General features: G+C 44.1%; 1 protein-coding gene across 14 annotated transcripts in view; it reads right to left on the reverse strand.

The window, feature by feature from the left end:
* DENND2B (DENN domain containing 2B) overlaps positions 1–14,798 on the reverse strand; it is a 294,903-nt gene that overhangs the window by 100,466 nt on the left and 179,639 nt on the right. For 6 of the 14 annotated variants that reach the window (XM_074954990.1, XM_074954988.1, XM_074954989.1 and 3 more), the window contains 2 exons: positions 10,054–11,262; positions 1,255–1,391 (listed from right to left, as the gene is read on the reverse strand). The exons of 2 other annotated variants lie outside the window; for them this stretch is intronic. In XM_074954990.1, the coding sequence (XP_074811091.1) occupies positions 1,255–1,391; positions 10,054–11,262 (1,346 nt within the window). The remainder of the gene's footprint in view (positions 1–1,254; positions 1,392–10,053; positions 11,263–14,798) is intronic. 6 more of the 14 variants (XM_074954994.1, XM_074954995.1, XM_074954992.1 and 3 more) reach the window with 1 other exon arrangement.

Here is a 14,798-nt window from a genome sequence, read left to right on the forward strand (position 1 = left end):
TGCCACTTCAGCAGCATTTCAACTAACGGAGCCCAGCTGTAAGCTCAAGGGAGCCAGAGGGAGAGCCTTCTCAACAACAGGCCCACAGCTCATGGGTGCTGCCACAAAATAGATGGGAGAAGAATAACTCTGTTCACCGCTTTGAGACTTACCTCTTTGGCAAAGCATAAACCAAAGGAAGATAAAAGCAGACAGCTAAACCAAGGAATAAGGAGGACTGACTCTTCCTTCTGGGAAGATCCCACCGTAGGCACAGTTCTGCTCGGTACTGAGAATCCTCAACTGCCACTGGCTTCGATGGGAGTTGAATGTGCTCAGCCCCTTGCAAGATCAAATTCCATTTTTCTCCACAACCTCTAGACACCACAGCAATAGCGACAGGTGCTTTAGTATCACAGCTAGATAAGACAGACAGACCCCCCCTTTGGTGTGGGGGGTGGGAAGAAGACTTGCATCGCCACTGTCAACTGGTCTCGTACACATGAGAATGCTTCAGTGTGCAGGAATGCCAGCTGGGCACCCTTCTAAAAAATCAAATAAAATGCAGGCGCTCCTCACCCATATGGAAAATCTGTGGTTCGAGTTCCTAGTGCCTATTATAACAACATTCCTTTCGACGGGCATATGTTAAAAGAATGTACACAAGTAGGAAGGACCAGTCATTTTCTTCTTGGGCTGAGGAAGATTATTTTTATTTCTGTGGCTTAATCAAGACAATGTTCTGCATTCCTGACAGCACAGGAAGATGAAATTCTATGTAACCAATCCAGTCAACGAGGAGTGAGGGGAGATCACAGAACAATTGCTATGGGACAGTCCCCACAGAAGTCCTCCAGAGCTTAGGCTGACCACACAACTCCAAGAAGAACAGTCCTGCTGCTTGATAGTTCTGTAAACTCTGCATCTATTGTTCCTTCCCCTCCCCCCGCACATTTTAAACCCACTGTGGCTTCAAGCCAAGACCTTAGGAAACAGTGAGTTAGTCCATGAAAAGCACAAGGATGGCTGACCAATCTGTTTCCAATAAGACCATTCAATGAGGTTTGAAGGAATCAAGACCTCCTGCGTGCAGACTGTGAATAATGCATTTGCTCTGATGCATCAGCCCCTTTACCTCCCTTCCACCCCCATTTCATTTCTCCTTACTGGCAGCAGCTGAGAGTTCTTGTTCAGGGCATGTGTTCAACAATGTATTGTCTAACCACAATTGCTCAACATCAAGTAGCTATTTCATGTGCTGTAACAGGTCCTTACCTACAATGTCTTCATAGGCATTCTCCTCTAAAGTGCTCTTGGATCCAAACTTATGCTGGCTCTCTGTACCGTTCTCAGTTGGGGAGGGAGGGTACAAAGACTGTAGGCTTGAAGCATCTTCAAACTCAAAGGATTTTCTAGAGTTTAAAACAATGCAATGAAGTAATTAGAATCAAGGTTTTATAATGACCTAAAGAATTAGCTGTTCATTTGTTCTCTGAGTAACGATAAAAATCACTGAATATGTCTGAGCTGTACTTTAAGGGCTGGGGTGGCCCCAAGCCCTGAGTAGGGAGTAGCACATAGCTGTGTTGCCCAGGGAATGGTGCAGGGAAGGAATTGTGCCTCCAAGAGGAAAAATTCCCTCTCTGTTTCCTCCATGTTGCTGCTGGCCTGTACCAGTAGGAAATTATGGTACCCCACAAGCCAGTTCAGCTGTGCTGCTGGGTAGACTGAAGGCTCTTTCCATTCCCCATCCTTTCCACCCAAACCAAAGATTGCGTAGCCCATGCACAGATACAAGTGGGGTTCTGAGTCTCCAATGTACCTGAATAGGGCCAATTAGTCTGGGGCACCATCAAGCCCTACATGAATTATGAAACAGCATAATGAAAAGAACAGGTCCTATCTATGTAAGCCACTTACATATACCCACCATTCCTGCAGTATCTGGGTGCCTCACAGTCTTTGCTCTCTTTATCCTCACAACCACCCTGGGAGGTAGGAAAATGTTATTATCCCTATTGTACATATGGGGAAATGAGGCACAGAGAGACTAAGGTCCAGATAAGACATTTAGGCACTGCTCTTTCATAGATATCAGAGATTCCAAGGCCAGAAGGGACCGTTGTGATCATCCAGTCTGACCTCCTGTATAGAACAGGCCATAGAACATCCCCAAAATAATTCCTAGAGCATACTGCATAGGAAAACATCCAATCTTGATTTAAATATTTCCAGTGATGCAGAATCTACCATGATCTTTGGTAAATGGTTTCAATGGTTAATTATCTTCACTGTCAAAAATGTCCACCTTATTTCCAGTCTGAATTTGTCTAGCTTCAAGTTCCAGCCACTGGATTGTGTTCTACCTTTCTCTGCTAGGCTGAAGAGCCTCTTATTAAATATTTGTTCCCCATGTAAATACTTAATAGGCTGTAAATGAGTCAATAGCAGAGCTAGGGTTAGAACTTCTCCTGTGCTTCAGCCACTGGAATACACTGCCCTTTCTTCCCAGGAGAAATATGCTCTCTTGAAGTTAAGCTTTCCCCAGATGCATTAGGCCAGTGGTTCTCAACCAGAGGTAAGCGTACCCCTGGGAGTACGCAGAGATCTTCCAGGGGGACATCAACTCATCTAGATATCTGCCTAGTCTTACAACAGGATACATAAAAAGCACTAGCAAAGTCAGTACAAACTAAAATTTTGTACGATTTGTTTATACTACTCTGTACACTGAAATGTAAGTACAATATTTATATTCCAATTGATTTATTTCGTAATCATATGGTAAAAATAAGAGAGTAAGCAATTTTTCAGTAATAGTGTGCTGTGACACTTGAATTTTTATGTCCGATTTTGTAAGCCAATAGTTTTTAAGTGAGGTGAAACTTGGGGGCATGCAAAACAAATCAGACTCCTGAAAGAGGTATAGTAGTCTGGAAAGGTTGAGAGCCACTGCACTAGGAGACCTGGGAACTCATAGTAACAGTTTACTCACTTAATTTAGTTTTCAATACCCATAATCCCATCAGAAGCACAGAGGGGACAAGGGGACATACACACTACCCAAGAAAAAAATCCGAGCTGCTGGACACTTGTGAAAATCAGGTGCCTAGATATGGATGTCTGACTACATAAATGTAGGTTTCTATTTTGGAAAAAATCGTGGCCATTAATAGTTATCAGCTACCATTTTAGCTGAGGCACCATGTTGGTTTTACATGGTTACTGAGCAGGGGTGAAAATGAGTCGGTACAGGCCGGTATGGCATACTGGTAAGAACCCGCACCGGTCCCTACGCAGGCCACATTAAAGCACTGCCACGGCAGTGCTTTAATGTCCCTGCCCCTTTTGCCTCCCCCGTCGGCAGCCCTGCCGGTAGGGTCCATACCAGCAGGGCTGCCGACAGGGGAAGCAAAAGGGGCAGGGATGTTAAAGCAGGATGGTCCTTTGCTGCGGCAGCACTTTAACGTCCCTGCCCCTTTTGCCCCCCCAATGGCTGCCGATGGGTGTGGGGGCAAAGGGAGCAGCTGCCCTGGGGTAGGCGATTTAAAGGGCCTGGGGCTCCGGACGCCGCTGCTGCGACTGCGGCAGCAGCGTCCGGAGCCCCGGGCCCTTTAAATCGCCACTGGAGCCCCAGGCAGTGCGGGCCAGGCGGCCTGGAAGGGCTGGCTGGGGGATGCTGACCCCCAGTCCGGCCCCTTCCGCCCGAGGCCAGAGCCAGCCCCGTACTGGTAAGTGTCTGGAGCTACTTTCACCCCTGCTACTGAGTTTTAACTGCGGGGGGGGGAAGAGCTAGTTTGAGCTTTTAGACTCAGCCATGGATAAAGGGCAGCACCTGGCTGCCACGGTTTTGCGCAGCTCCATGTGCAGTGTTTCTCATGGATAAAAGTGTCACGGATTTCTCTCACAGACCCTGTTCCGGGCAGTGGGAAGGATGGGAAACAGAGCTGCACAAAACATGACTGCTGTGGCTTACAAAGGTGGGTGCTGGAAGGTAGTTGGAGGGGTGGGTGCGGAGGATATCTGGAGGTGCTATCTGGGGGGTGTTCTGAAAGCTGTTTGGGGGTGTCTGGAGGTGAATGCGTACTCAGAGCCCTCTGGGAGCAGCAGGGGGGAGATCTCTGGCTGCTGAGGGAAACTGGCCCCACTATTGGGCCCCTCCCCTTCTTTCCACCCTGGCATCGCAATAGTTAGGAGGCACAAGTTCAGGGCCATCCCTGCAGTATAGCTGGTTGCATAAATCGTCCAGCTGGACTGTGGGAACGTGTGACAGGGCTGGCAATTGGTAGCCCGGCAGCCGTGCTACCCCAGGGGAAGGTAATTTACTGAAGCCTTCCTATTAGTGTCGCTTATGTTTTCATTCACGCCAGGTCCGTGCTGCTGTCTGGAGTGTTGGTCAGGTGGAACCTAGGCTCCGCCCACTGCTTTTCCCTCTCTAACTTGTTCATCAGGGGCCTGTGGTGAGGAGTGGTAGGTGCACAGTCTTGTTCTCTGAGATACACAATATCTCCCTGAAGTGGCAGCTATACACTGCCCATTCCTCTGGGCTTAGCCTCATGGATTGCTGGCCCATTGTGATTAACAGGGGCCTATGTTCTGCAACTGTCCCTTCTCAAAGACTGAGGATGTTCAGATCCATGGTACTGATACAGGATGCTGATAGGAGCCAACCCTGAGTTTCAGATCCAGATCTGAACTCACTCCAAAACTTAGGGTATGCTTGGCTGTGAGATTTTGGTTCAGGCCTATTTCTAATGCAAACCATCGGTACAGCAACACAGAGGCTTAGGGCCAGTTTTCAAAACTATTTAGTGTCCTAAAGATGCAGATAGACATTTTTGAAAATCCCTCGAGGTGCCTAAGCAGTCTAGGCATTTAACACTCATTGACTTCAATGCAATATCACAAATCAAGGCACTGCATAGGCTCAAAAAAGTCATTTCTGGACCCATGGGTCAAGGGAACTCATGCACTCATGAAACTGAAAAAAATCCCAGAAATAGAAACCATCTGCTGAAAAACATTGTGCTGTCTTTGAAAGCTGACTTTATCATTATTATTGGCTTCTTTGACCTTTCTGATAATGGCAGCCATCTTTCTGAGAAGTGACAATATTTAGGACAATATCTGTTTCCGCAGGGGATAGATTACGACTAAACAAACGCTGGACCCACCAGACCTTTGGGGTTCTCTAAAAAAACATGCGGACAAATTGCTCCTTCCCCCTGCTCAGGAAAAACCTTCCTACTAACAAGTTCCCCCAGACATCTCCCAAACTTTTCCTCCATTGTTCCCCCTGCCTTTCACAAAAGATGCCTCCATCTCTCGTAGATGTCCCAGGAAGCCTAGTTACATAGTGCATCCTGAAGAGATTGGTCCTTTTTTCCATTTTCTTTCCTCAGGGGCCAGCCAAGTCAGATATCTCCCAGCGCTGTCATTCACTGCTGCTTTCCTGTTCCCCTGCACTATGGGGCCCTGATCCCAAGGATACCGCCTGAATCTCCCCCCTGGCAACCAAGGATAGAAGATTGTAAGCCACTTTTCAATTCTGTTTTATGCTACATTAACACTCAAAGAGAAGTAATAGTTTAAACGAAATGTTCAAGTTCTCACAATATCCAAGTGTAAAGCAGCACAGATATTATATCTATCTTCAGTAAGGTGGAAGCTCAGAGATGCCGATTTTATTAATAATAATAATAAAAACATGGCACTTCTTAAATGATTTGCATCAGAAGATCACAAAACACTTTACAAATGCGGGAATTATTTTAAAGCTAGAAACTAGAGTCACAGAGATGTTCAGGGCCAGAATCGACAATGGACATCAATCCAGGCTTTGAATTTGCTTCTGCAGTATTTGACTGCAATCATGTGAACAGAATTTAGGGGCCCAATTCACTGCTTTCTTACCCTGTGTAAACTGACAGTAACTCTACTGAAATCAGTGCTGCGACACAGGTGTAAAGCTGGGGAATTGGGCTGCAGAAGTTGACCTGATTTGTGCAAGGCATCAAGTAGAATCATAGAAAATTAGGGTTGGAAGAGACCTCAGGAGGTCATCTAGTCAAACCTCTTGCTGAAAGCAGGACCAACCCCAACTAAATCAAGTAGTTATGGTAGTCCTCTCAACTCTACATTTTACACCCTAATGATCATCATTATTAGTTTAATGCTAACACCCAAAGGGCCCATTCAGGCCTAAGGCCCCATTGTGCTACGTGCTGAAAAAGACATATTCCTTGCCCCCGTGAGTTCACTATCTAATCTAATCACCACAGGTGACTGAACTCAAAAACTGTGTGCATAGGTGATGGTGTATGCATATCCTCCATCACCCAGACTGTTTGTCAACACTTAGCATGTGTACAATGAGGATTGTGTTACTGGCCTCCTTTGTAAAGCGCTTTGAGATCTACTGATGAAAAGTGCTATATAAGAGCTACATATTATTATAATAAATGACAGATCACACAGTGAATTCCCAATTCCCTGCTCTAGCCACTGTACACATTCCTCACTATATCACTTGCCTGAGTTTTCAAACACATGTCATTACTTACATATGAGCACACACAAAAATTACTTCTGGTGATCTGAACATTCACAGTGCTGCACTATGCAAAATGAGTGCAGCTTTCTTTCACGTTCAGCTACAGGGAGAACTCTGATTAGCCCATAGGCTTGGTTTTGCTCACTGAGATTTCAGCCAGGGTTCACAGATACACACTACTAACCACAGTTTGGTTTTTCGCATTTCCTCACTCTTTCTTTGAAAAACAGCAGTAGTAACGTCATTTGATCCAATTCAGAGACAGGCTCTGAAAGCCCAATCCTCCCTTCCTCCTGCCCCATTGCATTTTAGGTCAGGTTGTGCTGACATACACTTGCAAGAAGTTGAGCCAATATCTAGTACCAAATACTGAATTTATAGGGTACATTCAAAATAGCGCATAACAGTTACTTGTAAAACTCATAAATACTGAATATGTGCGCATTATACACACACAGCATCCAAAGGTGTCCATAAATTAGTACTTTGAAAGGTTATGAACAATTTACCCCTACAGTTTCCAAGCAGCCAACAGATTTTGAGCCATGTCATTCCCATTAAAAGTCAGAGGGAGTCACACAGTTAAAATCTCACAGTCTACTGTTTCAGAGTAGCAGCCGTGTTAGTCTGTATCCACAAAAAGAAAAGGAGGACTTGTGGCACCTTAGAGACTAACAAATTTATTTGAGCATAAGCTTTCGTGAGCTACAGCTCACTTCATCGGATGCATTCAGTGGAAAATAAGTGGGGAGATTTATATACACAGAGAATATGAAACAATGGGTGTTACCCTACACACTGTAACGAGAGTGATCAGGTAAGGTGAGCTATTACCAGCAGGAGAGCGGGGGGGGAAAACCTATTTCACATTTGGGGACAATGTATACCTTCAAATCAGCAGCACTGCTATGGGTACCCGCATGGCCCCACAGTATGCCAACATTTTTATGGCTGACTTAGAACAACGCTTCCTCAGCTCTCGTCCCCTAATGCCCCTACTCTACTTGCGCTACATTGATGACATCTTCATCATCTGGACCCATGGAAAAGAAGCCCTTGAGGAATTCCACCATGATTTCTACAATTTCCATCCCACCATCAACCTCAGCCAGGACCAGTCCACACAAGAGATCCACTTCCTGGACACTACGGTGCTAATAAGCGATGGTCACATAAACACCACCCTATACCGGAAACCTACTAACCGCTATTCCTACCTATATGCCTCCAGCTTTCACCCTGACCACACCACACGATCCATTGTCTACAGCCAAGCTCTGTGATACAACCGCATTTGCTCCAACCCCTCAGACAGAGACAAACACCTACAAGATCTCTATCAAGCATTCTTACAACTACAGTACCCACCTGCAGAAGTGAAGAAACAGATTGAGAGAGCCAGAAGAGTTCCCAGAAGTCACCTACTACAGGACAGGCCTAACAAAGAAAATAACAGAACGCCACTAGCCGTCACCTTCAGCCCCCAACTAAAACCCCTCCAACGCATTATTAAGGATCTACAACCTATCCTGAAGGATGACCCAACACTCTCACAAATCTTGGGAGACAGGCCAGTCCTTGCCTACAGACAGCCCCCCAACCTGAAGTGAATACTCACCAGCAACCACATACCACACAACAGAACCACTAACCCAGGAACCTATCCTTGCAACAAAGCCCGTTGCCAACTGTGCCCACATATCTATTCAGGGGACACCATCACAGGGCCTAATAACATCAGCCACACTATCAGAGGCTCGTTCACCTGCACATCTACCAATGTGATATATGCCATCATGTGCCAGCAATGCCCCTCTGCCATGTACATTGGTCAAACCGGACAGTCTCTACGTAAAAGAATAAATGGACACAAATCAGATGTCAAGAATTATAACATTCATAAACCAGTCGGAGAACACTTCAATCTCTCTGGTCACGCGATTACAGACATGAAAGTTGCGATATTACAACAGAAAAACTTCAAATCCAGACTCCAGTGAGAGACTACTGAATTGGAATTAATTTGCAAATTGGATACAATTAACTTAGGTTACCTTGCATAATGACTTAGCCACTCCCAGTCTCTATTCAAGCCTATTTCCCCTTGTTTTTTCCTAACAACCCCCCCCCCCCCCCCGTTCCTCAGACATTCTTGTTAAACCCTAGATTTGTGCTGGAAATGGCCCAACTTGATTATCATACACATTGTAAGGAGAGTGATCACTTTAGATAAGCTATTACCAGCAGGAGAGTGGGGTGGGGGGAGAGAAAACCTTTTGTAGGGGTAAACACCCATTTTTTCATGGTTTGTATGTATAAGAACATCTTCTGTATTTTCCACAGTATGCATCCGATGAAGCGAGCTGTAGCTCACGAAAGCTTATGCTCAAATAAATTGGTTAGTCTCTAAGGTGCCACAAGTACTCCTTTTCTTTTTGCGAATACAGACTAACACGGCTGTTACTCTGAAACCTGGATACAATCAATTTAGGCTTGAATAAAGACTGGGAGTGGATGTGTCATTACACAGAGTAAAACTATTTTCCCATGTTTATTCCCCCCGCCCCGTTCCTCAGACATTCTTGTCAACTGCTGGAAATGGCCCACCTTGATTATCACTACAAAAGGTTCCCCCTCTTCCCCCCCGCCCCTGCTGGTAATAGCTCACCTTACCTGATCACTCTTGTTACAGTGTGTATGGTAACACCCATTGTTTCATGTTCTCTGTGTATATAAATCTCCCCACTGTATTTTCCGCTGAATGCATCCGATGAAGTGAGCTGTAGCTCACGAAAGCTTATGCTCAAATAAATTTGTTAGTCTCTAAGGTGCCACAAGTACTCCTTTTCTTTTTAGAGTCTCCTGTGGAAATGTAGCTGTAAGGATTAACACTTTAAAATTACCATACTCGTCACCAGTTTTGTATTTACATATAAAGGCCACTCTGTAAGAGTTTTCTCAGAATTAAACCCTCACGAATCCATTGCCACTCATTTAGGACTGACAATTCCAAGAATGGAATGAAACAGACAACAACATCCCACCTAACAGGCATGTTTACTGTGACTGCAACCTTCAGATGCAAATGCATCCCTTATTGATGTGCTTTGAGGTTAAAACACTCTCACAACAAGGAAACTGATAGAATGATAATGGTTGTATTACAAGAGCTAAGAAGATAATGAAATTATGCTTCATTAAAGATCTGGAGTAAGGCGTTTATGCCAGATTGACACAGATGACCTTCAGCAGGTATGGAGCAGTCATGAAGGCTCCCCTAGTGGATCCAGATTTCCTAGTAGGAGAATTCCAGTGGTCTTCAAAACTGTAATAAGAAAAGGTAATGTACCAGGTTCACAACCAGTCAGTGCACTTTTATGGTAGAGCTCAAGCCAGTATCAAAGGCTTCTGGCTTTTCTTGGGCCAAAAGCATTGTATTAGGAGGGAGAAGAATCCTGTTATTCACAAATCACTCTATATTTATTTTAATATCACGTGCAATACATTTCCCCAGATTTTACCTATTTTGGGATTTTCTGTGAAAGCGTGACTCTTTCTTCTGTCTCCTGGTTACGGGGGGAGCAGGGGTGGATGGGAGAGGGGGAGGAGCAGCAGGTGTCGGAGAAGGAGGTAGACCATTGCTTGGTTTACTTTTGTGGTTCTTATCAGCTTCATATTCAAAGGTGCGTTTGGGTTTGGGGACAGGGTTCACTGCTGTGTCAGCTGGGCTCTCAGGGAGCAGCTTAGGGCTACCAGAATCTGTGGTTGCCCCTTGTTTCATCTTACTACTTTTTTCAGTCTCAGTAGGTGTTTCTGGATCCCTCCCAATACTAACAGTCCCTCCTTTGCTATCGCTCACGTTCTCACTCAAACCTTCCACAGTACCCAGCGTCATGGACTTTTTCCTCCCTCTGTCAACACTATAGCAGCTACTTGGCAACTGAGGGAGACCCCTGCCAGGCTGTTCTTTTAATGCCTGTTCAATCTTCTGTATTCTGTTTAGCACTGCGGAAGTCTCTTTTCTGGCATGCCCTTTGAAGAAAGCATTGGAAGGAGCCTCGCTCCTGCTTGGTCTCTTTTCCAGCCTATGGCAGGACTCTCTGTCCGGGAGCTCCTCCTCCTCTGTTTCTGGGTAGGAGCACTCGGAAAATGTTCTGCTCATTCTCCGGAATCCTTTAAAATCAAAAGTCTTCTCACTGCAAGGAGAGGGCAATATGCTAGGGCAGCCCTCACTGCCAGATCTGTCCCCGAGGTCCCTCTTGTCCATACGTGTGCTCATCCTGGGAGAAAGCTGCTTGCGGCACTCCCATTCTGTAATCTTCTGCCTGATGTCCAGTGCCTGGGAGTGGATGCTTGCCCTGCTGAGAGAGATGTTCCGTAAATTGGCTGCAGTTCCCAAGGTGAGAGTGCTCCGGGTGAGCTGACGGCTCCCTATTCCATCCCCATCCTGAGTCTCCTTGGGGGTCTCTTTTTGGTCCTCAGCCTTGCGAACAGATAGCCTTTTATCCAAGGAGCCAACGCTCACAGCTTTGAGAGAGTGGTTTGGAGAGTCCGTGTCTGAGTGGAGCCCGGAGGTGCCTCTCAGCGCAGACCCCCGGCTGCTCCAGTCCTTGAAGAGCAGCCTGGAATTGGAAACTTTGGTGGACCGGCAGGACTCCTCACTGTCACTGAGCGGATAGGCTGGGCTTCTGGGTGGGGACAAAAGAGGAGGCGGAGAGACTGACTGACACCTGGAAACAAAAAGAAAATAAAAATCAGCTCCCTTGAAAACTAAAGTTAATAGCTAATCTCTTATCTACAAGTAAACAGGACTACGTATGCAAATCACACAACAGCAAATACCATTCTCCGAGGGCAACTAAATGCTGTCCAACTACAAAATTACAGGGAGTAGCAATTTGCAAAGAACTGGCATTTCCAAAACTAACTTTCCTCCCTTTTGCCCAGGATTTACTGAGGCTTGCTCCATCTGAGTATAGCTGTCAGCCTCATATCAAGCCACTGCCTTGAAAGCATCTACCACAGAGAAAACGGGGCAGATCCTCAGCTGCTATAAACCAACATAGATACATTGGCCTCTGAGAGATTGAGGCCTCTTAGCAGGAAGACAATACTACATCGAAGAAGACTCCCACTGAAGCAAGAATCAGGGAAGCTTACATAAGGAAAATAGCTTAGATCTTGGAAACAGTAAGCCAATCAATTAAAAATATGTAGGTTTTTATCTCATGACATCCACAGTATAATAACATTACAATATTTTTAAGCACGTACAAATTTATATACAAAATCGAATTAAAATGGCAAAGGAAAGACCTGTTTTGTCTTTGGACTGATAGAGGCCAACAGATGAAATTTAGTGATCTTTATCAGGAAGAACAAATAATTCCTTATCAAAAAACGTATTACTGTCTGGAAAAAGAAAAAAAAAAGGCTAACTCTAAAAAGCATAAAATATCCAAAAAGCTCTCAGCAATTCCTTTTCTAAATTATCAGGACCTTTAAAGACACATTTTTGCCTCGGTTTGCAGAATGCACCATTGTTACTATCCAGTTATATTTTATCAAACTTTTGCAAACTGTTACAAAGAGCTTCAAAAAAGAACAGTAAGACACTCACAAATCAGTAATATAGCAGCAATGTGAAAATTAAGCCAAAACCCTGTCAAAAACAGGGTTGTAAGTCTCCTGTCACAAAATGCACACAAAATACAGCACCAAATTAATCACAACTCCTTCAACAGTCAGTCTTAAAAACCCTTTCAGTTCTAAACAGTAATTAAAGGGAAGGGAAAAAACATATCTCCTTACATCTGAAGCTGATTTTCTATTGTAAGGAGAACGTGGACAGTTTTAATTTAACCCGCTCTCTATACGTAAAATCCAAATGGAAGATCTACTTAGATAAATGCAAAGAACCATGTGAGTCATACAACTCAGACATTACCAGTGCAGAAATAGTTTGAAAGATCCCTGCTTCTCAGTTGTCTCCACCCTTAATGGGCAGCCCATACTTACAGTGTGGATCCTGATCAAGTCCTACACACTGGTCAGAATATCCAGAGTACTGAAACAATCACTGCACAGCACTACAGAGCTTAGCTTGAGACATGAGAGTCTTATTCCTTCAGAAACATTCCAGTGAATCAGAACAACAACAAGTAGTTGTTAGTTCTCATCCCAGTTTCCCAGAGTTAATGCTGCCTTGCAAGCAAAAACTCAGAAGGACAATAAAAGCTCAGGTCAGAGAAGAACAACAAAGTATCACCAAAAGCAACTTAACTCTTTTTCAGTGTCCTGTGAGGGATCACATCTCTTTGGCACAGAAGTTGCAGACCTCTTTGACTAGATGAGTTTTATTTGCTTCTTCTGCATTTCAAAAAAATAAATATGTCCTCCAAGAGGAACTGCATGCTTTGCCCCATAGAGCAATGACAAATCATTCACCAGTTGCTGGTTAGGTGCAGTTGAGTTTTGTCTTCATGACAGTAATGGTAGTATTGGGGAATAAATGTGTAATTCTGAGCCCTAGAACAGAAAGTCAAATTCCCTGCTATTCTGTTTAGCTTCAAAAACATGTTTCTTTGTAGACAAGAAATCCCAGAAGATCAGGAGCAACCATGTGGTAGCAGGTTTAGTATTTTTGGCAGCTTGTCTCAAAGTTGAATTTATAATGGAATGTTCCACCGAATCCTCCTTACCCAGCAGCCCTCTCAACCACTGTAGGTCCTGAAGACATTTCCTGAATCTGTCTTCTCAGGCTTCCGAAGGACATGTGTGGTTCTGAATCTTGATTTTTTTCCCCCCTCTTCAGTTTTAAACTACCAAATCACGTTACTGATTTCATCCTTAATGCTGACTCATCTTGTTGGGATTTGGAATGATGTTCTCCAGAAGGGCATTTCCGCTGCTGCAGGGGCACTCTACCATTTGTCTGAACGTAACAAGAACACCCTGGACCAAATGGAGCCATTTATGCCTAACGTCCACAGTCTGTGTCGCTGCTGCTTTAAGATGTGTGTTAGCCAGATCCCCAGTTGGGATTCAAAATGTCCATCTGGAGTCTGTGACCCACAGAGGGCACGTTAAGATTTTCTCCCCTCCTCAAGATTATCCTTCTTCTCTAGGGTGGGAACACTGAGTTACAAATCAAGGGGGGGACTTTTCAGTTAAATGAAAGCATCAAACTCAAATGATAAATTAAACTCACAATAGCAGGAATAAAGTGCAGAGTAATTGGGGTCAGATTAGCAGTTAGATATTGGAGCTAGTGAGATTATCCTGATAATCCTTTGCCTGTCTTTGACTTTTCTGTTTAATGGAAAATATTTGAATGATTGCCTTCACTGTGTTGTTTTTGAAAGGATTTTCATGTAATCCTGCCTCCCCCTTGCTGCATTCAATAGAAGATAATAATCTTCATAATCAGGAAAACTATTGAACATTTGTAATGTGAAAGTGCCTAGAGGTCAACCAAACTGGAGTTCCTTTGTGCTAGGTGCTATACAAACACGTAATAAATGGCAACCCTAGCCAGAGTTTACAGTCTAATAGAGAAAATGCTCAAAACAAACAGCATATAGATTCTTTGAGTCAATTTTAGGAAGTTGTTACTAATAGTACATTGGGTTTTCTTTAATAAGATAGTTAAGCCTCCTATTTCAGTGGTTTTCACTTGTTATAGTCCATATGAAAACAAAGTGTATCATTTAACATTTCCACCCCCATAAATAAGAACACTTCTGAAGTAGGTAAATTACATTAGCTCCATTTTATAGATGGGAAAAGTGAGGCAGAGATCCTAAAGCTGCAAGCAGAGAACGCCAGGATTATAATTTTGAGTTCCTGGTTCCCAGCCCTGTGTGCAAATTACTAGTCCACAGTTCTCCAATGGCTGGCACTGACTGTATCATAGTGCCTTGATATATAGTGCTTGATATTAGTGTTTGTATGCTAACGTATTTGTTTATTGGGACAGTAGGGTTGGGTTTTTTTGTTCACATTAATGCATTTGTAATCCTTATTTTATTTATTAAAAAGATACAGGATAAAAACAAAATAATAAACCCCCTTCAGTTGATACCTTTATCGCTCTCATGAGCTTTTGTGGAGTGCTGCCCTCTGACTGCAATAACCCAAAACTGCTTTAAAACGTTCTAACACGTTTAAATGTTAAAGCAGTGGTTTTCAACCGTCTTTCATTTGCGGATCACTAACAAATTTTGAATGGAGGTGCAGACCCCTTTGGAAATTCAACCTGTGGTCC

The sequence above is a fragment of the Natator depressus genome, chromosome 6 (assembly GCF_965152275.1).
Source record: "Natator depressus isolate rNatDep1 chromosome 6, rNatDep2.hap1, whole genome shotgun sequence".
Classification (NCBI taxonomy): Eukaryota; Metazoa; Chordata; order Testudines; family Cheloniidae; genus Natator; species Natator depressus.